Consider the following 12,933-nt stretch of genomic DNA (forward strand, 5'->3'; position numbering starts at 1 on the left):
ATTTCCTGGAAGCTGAACAGAGGGATCACAGAGCCCATGTGGATGCCCAGGACATATGGATTCTGAGGAAGAAACCTATTTTGTCCAAGTGGATGGGGTTAGGATGGAGAAAAAAGGTACATTCCACCCCACAAAGTGTTTACGTTTAGTAGAGTTTTTTTTTTTAATTTTAAAAAACAACAACATCTCTTCCATAACAATTTTCCTAAATCATCCATTAGCTGGAGATGAACTGTGCACCAGGACAATCCCTGCTGGAGAGAAAAAGATACTCTGAAAAGTTTACACTCCTGAATTTAAAGTTACTGGGCCAGATGTTCACTGGTACAAGTCAAGTAAGGATCTTGCCCACAGAGTTTTCATGGAATCGTGTCATTAGAGGGCATATTTGCAATCCCTGTAGAGTGATCAGGGTACATGATCCTCTAAAGCACTGGCTGTCTTGAGAAGTCAGCATATCTCAAGTCCTCTGCACGAAAAGGATAGCCAACTAAAAGGGCTCTTGCCCTCTGTGCTACTTCCTAGCCCATCCCACTACATCTTCTTGTGTAGTGCCACTTAGGAAACCTATTTCCACTGTCCCCAGAGTCATACCACACACCCCTCTGGTAATGGGATATAAGGTGCAGGGCCAGGTTTCAGTGATGTTAGCGTCAACATCTGTGGAAAATTCTTCAGCATTTTCCACAGGCAAGCAGGAGATGCTACTGCATAGAGCACCAGGGCACCTTCTACTTCCTATTACGCATCACTATGCCTCCCCCCATGTAAAACAGAGCCAAAAATATGCACAACGCATGCAGAAGTCTCTGTGCATGCTCCTGTGGACAATCTCCCTTTTATTTTACTACTTCCTGGTACTTGCACGCATTTCATCCCCTCCAAACCTATAAGCAGAGAGAGCAATTTGGCATGATAAAGAGCTACGCATATTTACCAAATTGCTAAGAGCAACAGAAGAGAACTTGTTCGGCAAATTTAGTTTCAGAGGGAGATAACTACATCTGTGCATCAGAGGGCAGACTTGGGCTCCTATAGAGCTTAAGAACTATGGGAACTACAGAATGCTAATTACTGAAAAAGGTAGATATAGGTATGACAAAGACCAAATTCACTGCCATCGGGGTTCAGTCCTGTGGCATCCAAATGGGATCAAGCGCATAATGGAATTTAAAACAAACAAGCAAAAAAGAAGGGTAGGGAAAGTGAAATACAATTTAAAAAAAGTGCTAAATTTCCATAAGATTTTTGAAATACCTTCTAAAAATGCACCCAACTGTGCACGCCAAGATAGAAAATGAACCAAAAACTTTTAAACAATTTTTTTTAAATCTATTTTACCGTGTATGCCATCATTACAATGTATTTGTGTTACAGAGGCATCAATACAGATCTGGGCACCATGGTGCTGGGCACTGCAAATAAGGGCTTGTCTACATAAAAAAGTTGTACCAATGTAACTACACCGGTATAGTTAAAGTGGTACAACCTCTCGAGAGTGGAGACTGTTATCAGTATAAAGGTACTTTTATAACCAGTATATCTATTCTTGTGTGGGATGGGAAAGAAGCTATCCTGGTATAAGGCACCTTTATACCAGTATAACTACATCCACACTAGTGGTTGTACGTACTCATAAAAAAAGATTAGAAATAATTATGCTAGGACAGGTTTCAGAGTAGCAGCTGTGTTAGTTCATATTCGCAAAAAGAAAAGGAGTACTTGCGTCACCTTAGAGAATAACAAATTTATTAGAGCATAAGCTTTCGTGAGCTACAGCTCACTTCATCGGATGCATTTGGTGGAAAAAACAGAGTTTGATATACACACACAGAAAACATGAAACAATGGGTTTATCATACACACTGTAAGGAGAGTGATCACTTAAGATAAGCCATCTTATCTTAAGTGATCACTCTCCTTATAGTGTGTATGATAAACCCATTGTTTCATGTTCTCTGTGTGTGTATATCAATCTCCCCTCTGTTTTTTCCACCAAATGCATCCGATGAAGTGAGCTGTAGCTAACGAAAGCTTATGCTCTAATAAATTTGTTAGTCTCCAAGGTGCCGCAAGTACTCCTTTTCTTTATGCTAGGACAGTATCTGTGTGTACACCAAGCCTAAGACACACAACATGAGGCAGAGGCTGTCTCCGGAACAGTTTATAGTCTTTACAATTCAGTACAAGGAAAAGCAGTGACACAGAGACACGAAGTGACTTGCCTACACACTGATCACTGGGAGAGCAGAGAACAAAACTAGGTCTCCAGACTCCCAGATTTACGAACCCACACAGCCTCTCAGTGAGTTGTGATAGCATTTGGGGATTCTACTTCTGTTCAAAAACCTCATGGATAGGGCCATAGAAAGGCTGATTTTCAGCTTCCAAACGGATGGTGGTAGAGGGAAACCTTCTCTGCCTCAGTGAAAGAGAGACAACATGGAGCATGCTCAGCATAAGAAGCCATCAATAAGTATGGCACCTTGCCGGGCAGAAGGGAACGGGGAAAGTATTTCGGCATGTTTTCCTAAGAGACCAGTTCTGTGGTTACAGTTGAGTTGGACCAGAGCAGGTAGTTCCATATTGGCAAAAAACACCCTGATCCTATTAGGTACCCTATACAGTGTTTCTTTTAATGGTATGGAAGAACCTAGCCAATTAAACCACTCCCTGAGCCTCCACACACTCAAACCCTGTAAGGTGAGAGGAAGTAGGAAGCAGTAGAGCCATTCCTTCGCCTCTTTAATTAAAAGCATTGGGGGCTCCCCTGCTCTCCTTGGCTTATATAAGCGCCCTGCCCTCAAAGTTCCCCTTCTTCCTTAGCTGGGAGAGAGAGAGAGCACGCAGCTCCCTCTACTGTTTCAATCTGTTTTAACCACTGCACCTAAAGCGATGGCCAATGCAGAGAACTCCAGTCCTGCGTCTATAAGGCCCAATCCTGCAAGATGCTCAGCACAGAACTTTCCATTGACTTATGGAAGTAGAAGGAGCTCAGCACCTCGCAGGATTAGGAAGCCGGTGCTTGAACCAGTTCCCATTCAAGTCCATGGAAAGGCCCCTATTTACTCCAATGAGAGCTGGGTCTTGCCCCAAGTTTGTCTTTGGGAAAAAATGAAATGCTGCCTACTGAATTTCTATTAATCCAGTTTTGAGAAACACCGGACAATTACTATATTCCACAGACATTGAGGATTTTTCCCTCTCATGACTGTCTGACAAGAAACCAGAATGAAGTATTAAAACCTGCTGACTATAGCTCTCAAGAACTTTGAGTGCTGTAACAGGGTGTGTGCTGGAGAGCTAACTGAAGATGACAGTCAAAGGATATTACAGAAGCTCCAGAAGGCGGGCGTGTCCTGTCACAAAGCTGGGGAAGGTGACCTCTCAAAAGAGTCCATTGGCATGAATAAAATAGTATTTAAACAAGATTAGCTGATAATTCCACTCCACCCTCATTATAACATTCACCAAAAGGGAGGAATGCTTTTACTGCCAAGTATGTGATACGGTAGGGAGTGATACTGGGAAAGAGTATACATAGGTGAAGCTAGGTTCACCTGCCTGCTAGTTACAGACAGCACTCGCTCAGGATAGTTCAGGGTGTGACTAAGGTGCGCTCTACACAGTACAGTATGACCATTTTGATTAGGAGTGTGATTTTTTTTTTAAACCAAAATAGTTTTATCAGTACAACCTCTACTATGGATTAAGTTACACCAGTAAAAAGATGCCTTATACCATTATAGCTTATTTGCCTTCTTATAGAAGAACTTTTATACCAGTATAACCGTGTCCGGACAGGGGGGCAAGGTTTCCTACAACTTTAAACTATCAGTACTAAAGCAGTACAACTTTTGTTTGTAGACAAAGCCTAGCTTTATGTCTAAAGCATGAGCTGCCTCCCCCCCCCCCCACAACTGCATCAACATTCAACTGGTTTGCCTAAAATTTCTCGTCAGTTTGCCTAAAATTTCACGTATATTTTTCTGCCAGGGAGAATATTTCTTGAGAAGTTTGAGATTAATTGGATGAGGGATTTGGGTGGCTCAAATGTTTTTAAAAATGAGGATGGTTAATTTTTTTTCCAAAATTTCTTTAAAACAACAACAAAACCAAAACCTTCCTCTCTCTAAAATCAGCTTTGCCAAGAAACTTCATTGGCCGACATCCTGTGAAACCAGAACTACTGCTTTATGTTGTTAGGCATTGGCCATCCTGTAGAACTTAACAGCTGTGCTCATTACCTACAAAAGACTAAATAAATAAAAGTTCCAAGGTTGTATCATGATTAAATCAAAGCTGATTTAATTTCAGGAAGTTTCATTGCAAAAGATAGAATCCATGGATGTGTTTGTTTATTCAAACAAATGTGAGTGGGAAGTGAAGTTGATACACCTACAGTAAATGCAACATTTTGCTCAGGGAAAATGACTGAGGTGACACAAGCATTGTGCTAAAATTTCCAATTCATAAGGAAAATTAAAGCTACCAAGCAAGGTTTTGAGCTTTAAGGTTACAAAAAAGGGACACAACCGATGGTGCAGAATAGTCTTCTTTGATTGGTTGGAATATAATATAGGTTATTTTAGAATAATGTCTTGTCTGAGTTCTCTATAACAGAGTCTAACTGAAGACTCTTTTTGAATTCCTTTCACTTGGTACAATCATCCCAAAAGCTTTCTAGTCAGCTACTGTTATTATTTCCCAAAGCCAAGGACTCTCCTAGAGTCATTATGTTCAGCAACTGACTCAGGCAACTGTAATTATTTTCTTATCAAATTACTTCTTATTCTTTAATACTTTTCCTGCATTGTTATACAAACATTTTTTAAAGTGCATTGAATTTGTAATCACTTTCAAATATCAAAATTGTCGGATTTTAGTACTTATTATTATTCTTACTCCGTCTATTTTAGGGTGTATTTTAATCTAGACCTGGAAATAAGAAAGCCATCTGTAACACCCATTGTAGCACCGTTTAATTCTCTAATTTAAGAGGAACTTTCCTCCGGCATGGTCAGACGCCAATAGCTGCCATTATTAATTTTCCATACAGTATCAGACAATGGATTTAGAGAAATATCCTTCATGTTACACAGAGTGGTCATCAAGTCAGCTAAACAAACAACCGAGTCCTTGTATTACCGTGGACTTTTTCTGAGCCCATTGTAACCTCGAAAAAGTGTTTCCTCTTAGACAAATTCTATAGCAAGAATGTAGTGTGGGAAAACATTGGAATTGTTTTGTTTATTTTAAAAATTGCTTTATTTGTCTGCTTCACCTGCTTTTACATTAGTACACTGGACCCTCTCCAGAGAATCTTGTTCAGTTTTGACAAGTCCCTGCCCATTTTATTTCCAATTCTAAGTTTGCCAAAGTCAACAGAATGACTTCCACTGATTTAAATGGGCTTTGGATCGGGCTCTTTGGTCCCTGTTCTACAATGAACTTTGGACGGGTGGTATTGAGGTCAGTCAGTGGGATCTGTCAAGCACCGGCATCCATCCACATCAAGCTCATGCATGATCAGAGCACTTGTGAGAGTTTACCCAAGGAAGGACTGAGTAACCGGCGAACTAGGACTTCCAGATTTAGGCCAGTGTAAACACGTACTTCAATGTAAGCATGCTACTGGATACAGTATTTCTTGAACTGGAGATGGAGGAAAACAGTCTGCTTATCAACTGGCTACTTACAATTTAGTTACAATAAGTTACTTAGAAGTATTTGAGTATTTGCCAATATCTATCTAGTACTTTGCTAAAGGGAGATGCATATTGTAAGATATACGTAATACCATTAGTTAGCTATGACAGGCAACCTACTCTGATTTATCTTTTAGCATCATTTCATTTGGAAGAAAAGTGGGTCTGTGCCCCATCTATAACCTATGCATGTAACTTTGATATTGCAAAGTGATACTATGTTAAGGAAGCAATAGACTGTCTTCAACATGAGCCAAAATATTTAACCTGCAACCGTTTGGAACAGAAGCTGAAAACATCAGTGGCCTGGCCAAAAGTCTTACTAACATGGAATTGCCACAGGCTAATAAATATGAAGAACCTCTTCACCAAGCATTTTACTACTGTTGAGTGAGAACTGCTTAATTGTTTCAGAAGTCTTGCACTGTCTGCTCTCTGCACTCTTTACTGTACATAAAATATCTAAGAAGATTGCCTTGTCATGCCTTGCCTTTCATCTCTGTTTAAACTGGACATGGCTGAAATAAGAGCTGTGGCTCAAAATGATCCAATCAAACACAGGACTGAGGACCTAATCCTGACCTTCACCCCTGCGGACCCAGAAGACCTAATGCAGGTTCCACTTCTTCGGGGGATCAGTGGGTAAATCTGGGAGTGAAAGATTTGGGGGCCCAATCCACCTCCCACTGAAGGCAACAGCCCCAATACAGCACTGCCCATTACTTTGTGTCGCTACTTACACCAATGCAAAAGTAGTGCAAAGAACTACCAAATCAAATTACACACACTTTGTACCAAGATAAACAGGCAGGCCAGCAGTGTGCCAAGGTCTTTTCAGTGACTTCTACTCAGACCCAAGGTCTGTGCACACAGAGTACCCGTCCTCCCTCCCTACCATGGAGCCCATCCATCCTGGCAGCAGGAATTTAGAGAGGCAAGAAAATCCACAACTCAGCAGTTTCCAATAACCATCCTCCTCCCTGCAGAAGGAAAACGTAGAGGCCCATGGGCTACTAAAGCGCTCTGACTGTGGAACATATGGTGGACCCCCAATGCACAGCCTCATTCTTTGGCCTGTATCCACTGGGGTTGAAGATTTGGCCCTACGTGTAAGTTAACCAATCCAACTGCAACAAAAGCCTGACAGCCTCTAATCAACATCTTTGATTTTTTTGACATGGGATAAAGCTCCTCGTTCAAAAACATGTGATGTTTGATCAGAAGAAAATCTAGTTTTGTAATGAAAAGAAGAAGAATTCTATATGAAAAAGGGGGTCATATTCTAAGGTTCCAATCACACAGGCAAAAGCCCTGCATCCAAAATCAAATTTTGCCTGCCTCCAGAACACTGGATAGAGCCCTACATTTGTCCACACCAACATATCTTTAAAACAGGCCAACAACAGTGAAAGTTACTGACACACACGCAAGAATAAATATTCAGGAATTTTCACGAACACCAGGAGCCATGTGCATATGCTGAACATGCATGTTGCAGGCATGAATGAGATTAAACAAGAATAATCATTGCAAATCGTTGCACAGTGAAATTAGATGCTAAAATATTCTCACGTGAACTCAGCAGACAGACTAAAACCAGGGTCTAATTAATGAGTAAAGCTATCTGATAAAGAAAAAAAAACCACTGGTTTAAATCTTATCTCTGATGAAGCCTTCCCATTAATAAAAATGTAAACAAAGAGAGTAGTAAAACGTTTATAAAATAATTTAAAAAAAATCAGAATCCCAGTGCAGCAGGATTGGAATTGTCTAAAGCTGCTCATTAGGACAGGGTGTCACGTAAAGTTCAGCCCAGAGTGTTAGCAATCACATTCTCTAGCAACATGTATATAATTGGAGATCTTCATAATAACCCTCAGGTTTAAAGGCTCATAAAATCTGTATTTTACTCGTAATTTGCAGGAGGCAAAGAGAAATTGTTAAGGACAAGTAACATTTTCCTCCCAGTGAAAAAGGCTTTGAAGATAATACAGTTATTATTACAAACAAACTAATTCTTAATGCCTTATTTTTCTTCTAGAATATTTGGAGAAATGTACAACTTTTTTTTTTTTTACTGTATATATTCACACACACGAGAGGAAGAGAGAGAGAAAAAATGAGTATCACAAAGAAAAAAACCCACTGAAAGTATATTGGAAACAATACATTTTAAATTACTTTTGAATACAATAATTAAAAAAAATCCATCATCAAAATATTAAGTACACCTGACTCTCAGTGTTAGACTCACAGATCCCTCTGCACTTTCTTAGTTTCTCTTTTGCCATTCTAAAACAAAACCCTTTCAATTTGTTAAAAACTCCACGGTGAGAGAGTTCCATAAATTACCAATTTATACTGGCCATTTTCTGAAATGTTCAAAGCAAAGCTAAGGTAACGAACAGGATGCTAAAGTTTCCATTCAGAACAGTAAAATATATCCTGCCATCAAGCCCACATAGTGTAACTTTAGATTTTGCTTGAGTCAAGCCTTTTGGAAATAAAAGCTTGTTGGCTTTTTAGATAAAGCCATTTCAGACTACTTTTTGGAATCCTGCTAAAAAGCTGTTTGGATTTCAAAACCTGTCAAAGCAAAACAAGGACTAGTAAAACCTAGCATTTCCTACCTGGTACAGGTAAGGACCAGCTCTCAAAGGCCACCTTGGGATACTTCAGACTAGTAATCAGACTCATGTTTAGAAGAGACACTAACATGAACAAAATCAAATCTGTCCCGTCCTTTTCTTCTTTTGTTAGCAAAATCTATGGCAGTGGCTTTGGTCGAGTGAACAAGATGAAGACCCCACAGACTAAATTAGTCCAAATATGCTGCTAGAGAGAAATACACAAAAAGAAGGCTTACTGCTTGTCATGTGACTCGGTGAGGTATGCTGCCCATTGGGTGTGCTTGAAGTGAGGTCAATAGCCATGTTGGAGTGCTCCCTTTCGGGCGAAAGCTCATTGTCACCTGTTTTCACAAAATAAAACACTTAGGTTTCTGTCCCATGGCTCCATAAAATTATCCAATTATGCAGTATTCAGACTTGCTAACTTCTTTTTTACCCACCCTCCTTCCAATTTTAATAGATTCCTCCACGGTCAACTAAAATTAGCTTCCTAGTGACTACAAACATGAATTATTATTTTTGAGAATAAAAAGTATCCTCCAGTCCTCACAGATTATAAAAAGTACATGTGAAAATCTTGTTCTGGCTGCTCTCCATTAACAGAACTTAGAATTACTTGCCCATTTCTACATACTGAGGTGCTAACAGACTAGAGACTGAAATGGAGCAGAGTGGTGTATCATTCTGCTGTAAGGATCTTCCGCTCCAATTTTGATTCATGGTTTTCATGTAGCTGGCCATTAAGCTATAACAGTTCAACAAAGTAAAGTATTTTCCCCTAATGGACAAGAAGGGAGCAATGCATAGTACTAAAAAGCCTCACAGTAAAAAATGATTTAGATTCTGTCCTGTTTCTCATTTATGTTTTATATAAAATAAACATTGCTCTCTTATGAAAATATTTAAGCAAATATTTAAGCATACAAGATAGTGGTTTTTTAAATAACTACTAAAGTTTAGTGTTAAATGGGATCTTTCCACCGTTCTCTTACAATATGGAGTTTAATAACAGCACAAAAGAAAGTTAAGAGTTTCGGGGGGGGGGGGGGGGGGGGAGGAATAACACTTTCTTCAGGTTTCAGAGTAGCAGCCGTGTTAGTCTGTATTCGCAAAAAGAAAAGGAATACTTGTGGCTGTTACTTTCTACAGAGATATTGTGAAAAGGAAAGCAAAGGAGATTTCACAAGTAAACCAACAAAATTAAATAAAAGTACTTACATGTTATATATCCATCAGTAGCCTCTGCTTCCATAGTCAAAGTGCAGTGCTACAAGGCAAAAGAATACACACTCAAAGATGCCTGCAAGTATCAGCCATTAAATGCTTAAAACTTATTTAAAGTCATTAGTAGTTACCTCTTTTGCTACTGCCACTGCAACCAGCACCTAAGAAACATGCAAATGAGCACACACCGTGCACTGAAAGTCACTGAACTCTTTTGGCAAATGATCTAAAGCTGCTGCAGATGGGGGTAGAAATGGTAAGTCTGCATCTTGATGAGCTGTGTTGAGACTATAATTTAATTTTTAATTACAGTTCCACATGCTTTAATGATTTTTTTTTTGAGGATCCAATTGGACCAGATATGTTTTCACTGGGATTTTAATGCTTTATCAGTTCTCACAGCCACAGCAGGCTTCCAAGATGTTGATACTATAAATATTGCCCCTTCCATACTTATTCCATGATGGCTTATCATGTTCTGACTAAAATAAAACCCTTCAGTGTTGTCTATATTCCTTTCAGAGTTATTACAGCCTTTTGTCTTCAATTGGCCATCGAACACCCTCACTCACACACCCAGACACCTGTGCATGCACCTGTTCATTGTAATCATACCTATCATCCTATGGGCTGAATGTCATATTTAATATTTCTAGACCATGCATTTTGTGGTGTGTACCAATCTCAAAGTTTCTGGAAGCACTTTGCTGACATAGTACAAGCTATTACTTTCCAGAAACTCAAGTAACTGTATTGGATGACACCCCCAAGCTTTCATTTGATTAAACGGGGGGGGGAAGGAATCAATAATTGTAACTAAATTCTTTTAAGTGGAAAAGTTAAGAAACTGACATGATCAGAGAAGAATTTTATTTCCTCTCTCCATCTACAGCTTCTTTTTTGCCTTTAGTTTCAAAACTCTCACTGCACCAAGCAGCTAAATTATTCACAATGAGCCATTTCTGTATTGATTGCCAAGTATATTTAGCCCTGGCTCCTGGAATTTCTCCATTACTTACTGGAAAACAGGCAGCTTCACGTCTTGTCTCCAAAACCACTTCCCTCTCCCCTACCTCACGGCCCCTAAAAAAAACAACTTTTCTCGGTGTTCCTCTCTCATATAAGGCAGATCAAATTCCCAAAGCACTCAGTACACATAACACATACATTTCAAACTGGAGAGCTGCTATCAAACTCTTTCTGATTTTTACACAATTGTAACAACTTTTAGAGATATTCTATGAACTTTTAGAGACCACTTTTTAAAATAAATAAATAAATAACCAGACAAGCAGCTTCCTCAAGCCCTTTCAATGTTACCTTATCTTTCCCCTAGTACAGGTAGATAGACGGGGCGGGGGGGGGGGAAGAGAACACGTCAGAAGCAACAGGGAAAGGAGATCATTCTAGCCAATGAAATGGAAGGAAAGAAAGGAAAGGACGGGAAGGGTGGAGGGGGAAGGAATGAAATATACATAAAAGAAAATGTTCTTTGATTCTTTGAAATAAAGAAAAAAAAAGTTTGATCACCATGTCCAGCTGTAAGGGCAAATCCCCAGCTGCTAACCCCCTCCTACCCACCACCAATGGAGAGATAGTTGTGATCGTATTGAAGATATAGCGAGATGGGAAAAGTTAACAAAAAAATAAATTAAAATCCCCTCTCCCCCGCCCCGTCTGTCCCCTGAAACTTACAAGTAGAACATTCAGAGCGAACGGATCGGTGGGGAAACTGAACAGAAACAAAAAAATGAGCGAGGTCTCCCTCCCTTGGGATGGTCTTGTTGAGAAACTCACTCAGGAATGGCACATACTTTCAGGAAAGATGAAGAACAAAAAGAGAGAGGGAGGGAGGGAGAAGGGGAGAGAGGTCAGCCAGTGCTACAGCAATGCGATTAACCAGGAGAGAGAGAAAAACTTGATCCACCGGTTCCTTAAGAATCGACAAGAAAACTGGAGGAGAGGAAGAAAGGGGGGACTTCGAGGGGAGGGGGGGGAGGAACAGAGAAGTTAAAAAAAGAAAAAAAAAAACCACCCACACAGAGCAATAAACCTAGGCCAACTTCACAGGATTGTTTTTGGCCCTTGGCAAAATGAAGAGATCTTAATTTCATCTCCGTCAATCCCCGCCCAGGGCACAACCTGTCACAGTAATTTAAGTCCTGCCTTATTCAATATCGTGTCTGTCATGCCAGGAATAATACTAAAAAGGGATGTAGATCACTTTCTCCCAGGTAGCTGCAGCTAAAATAGGAAGCAGCTGCAAGTTGCAATTCAAACCCTTGTTGTCAGTTTCCAGAGCTGAGAACTGATTAATCGATTAACATCCCAGAAAACAGAATTTTAATTATTAAAAAAAAACCCCAAAACCCCTTGCCAGTCCTATCCCGTAGAGCCAGCCACTATGCTAAACCTACAACACATAATATTAATCTTCCCCCTCCTCCAAACACACATATACAGACCGATTTATTTGTTAATTATTATTATTATTGGTTAACAGCAACAAGTCATTTGATCACATCACAGCGCGAGAGATGCTACATAATTACACTTCGAGACGGCCCCCACCCACCCCTGCAAAGCAGAGACGTCACCAGAGAGATTTCTATGAGCCATCACACAAATAACCCACAGCTCTTTCTTCCCCCAATGAAAAACAAAATGCCAAGCGAAGATTTACCTCAGCAGTGCATGCAGTACCTCACTTCCATCACCCTTTGGTGTTGTGTTTTTATTAGTGTCTCCTCTCCCTTGCTTTCTGCGCCTAACGCTTGTGGGTTTGGGCACTGCAGTTGGTCATGGAAACTGTAAGCAGTGGGTCTGTAGCTAAGGGTAATCCTGCTTTTACTTCCTCCATCTTCAGAGAGCAGGGTTAGCCTGGGACAGCTGGTCAAACCCCGAGAAACCGATCTGGCAAAGGCACACTGGCACACACGCACCCGCACGCACCCCCACCCACACCCACACCCAGGCAGCCTCTCTCAGAGACACCCGGAGCCGGGGAGGGAGGCAGGGATGGGATCTGGGAGCGCGTCTCTGCGCCGGCGGGGCTGCTCAGCACACTCGGCAATCGATTACAGGACAAGTGCTGCTGCTGCGGCTCCCCGGCGCACACCCTCCCGGCTCCCTCCCCGCTGAGGAGCGGAAGGTGGCTTCCCCGCGCCCGAGGTGCGCCTGGCTGCCCGCCCGGCACAGCCGTTTCGAGCCGCGGAGCCGGGGAGGAAGGAGCCGAGCCACCCCCCGGGGCTGCCTTTCTGCAGCCTCGAGGGACCTGCTTTGCGGCTCCGTGATGCAGCGCCTCTGTTTCTGAACTTTCTTTCTCTCCCAGATTCCGCCCGGTGCAATCACAGCCGCAGGAGCGAGCCTGT

At 41.1% G+C, this 12,933-nt stretch overlaps 1 protein-coding gene across 8 annotated transcripts in view; it reads right to left on the reverse strand.

Annotated features, from left to right (window-relative positions):
* Window positions 1-12,470, reverse strand: part of IKZF2 (IKAROS family zinc finger 2) — a 133,191-nt gene extending 120,721 nt beyond the window's left edge. For 2 of the 8 annotated variants that reach the window (XM_038422399.2, XM_043505697.1), the window contains exons 1-2: window positions 9,557-10,019; window positions 8,575-8,679 (exon numbers count right to left, since the gene is read on the reverse strand). In XM_038422399.2, the coding sequence (XP_038278327.1) occupies window positions 8,575-8,679; window positions 9,557-9,590 (139 nt within the window). In that variant the 5' untranslated portion in view covers window positions 9,591-10,019. Of the gene's footprint in view, window positions 1-8,338; window positions 8,534-8,574; window positions 8,680-9,556; window positions 10,020-10,581; window positions 10,791-12,245 lie in introns of those variants that run through there. The other 6 variants (XM_038422397.2, XM_043505696.1, XM_038422389.2 and 3 more) reach the window with 5 other exon arrangements.
* Between the last annotated feature and the right edge of the window lie 463 nt (window positions 12,471-12,933).

This window comes from Dermochelys coriacea, chromosome 11 (genome assembly GCF_009764565.3).
Source record: "Dermochelys coriacea isolate rDerCor1 chromosome 11, rDerCor1.pri.v4, whole genome shotgun sequence".
Classification (NCBI taxonomy): Eukaryota; Metazoa; Chordata; order Testudines; family Dermochelyidae; genus Dermochelys; species Dermochelys coriacea.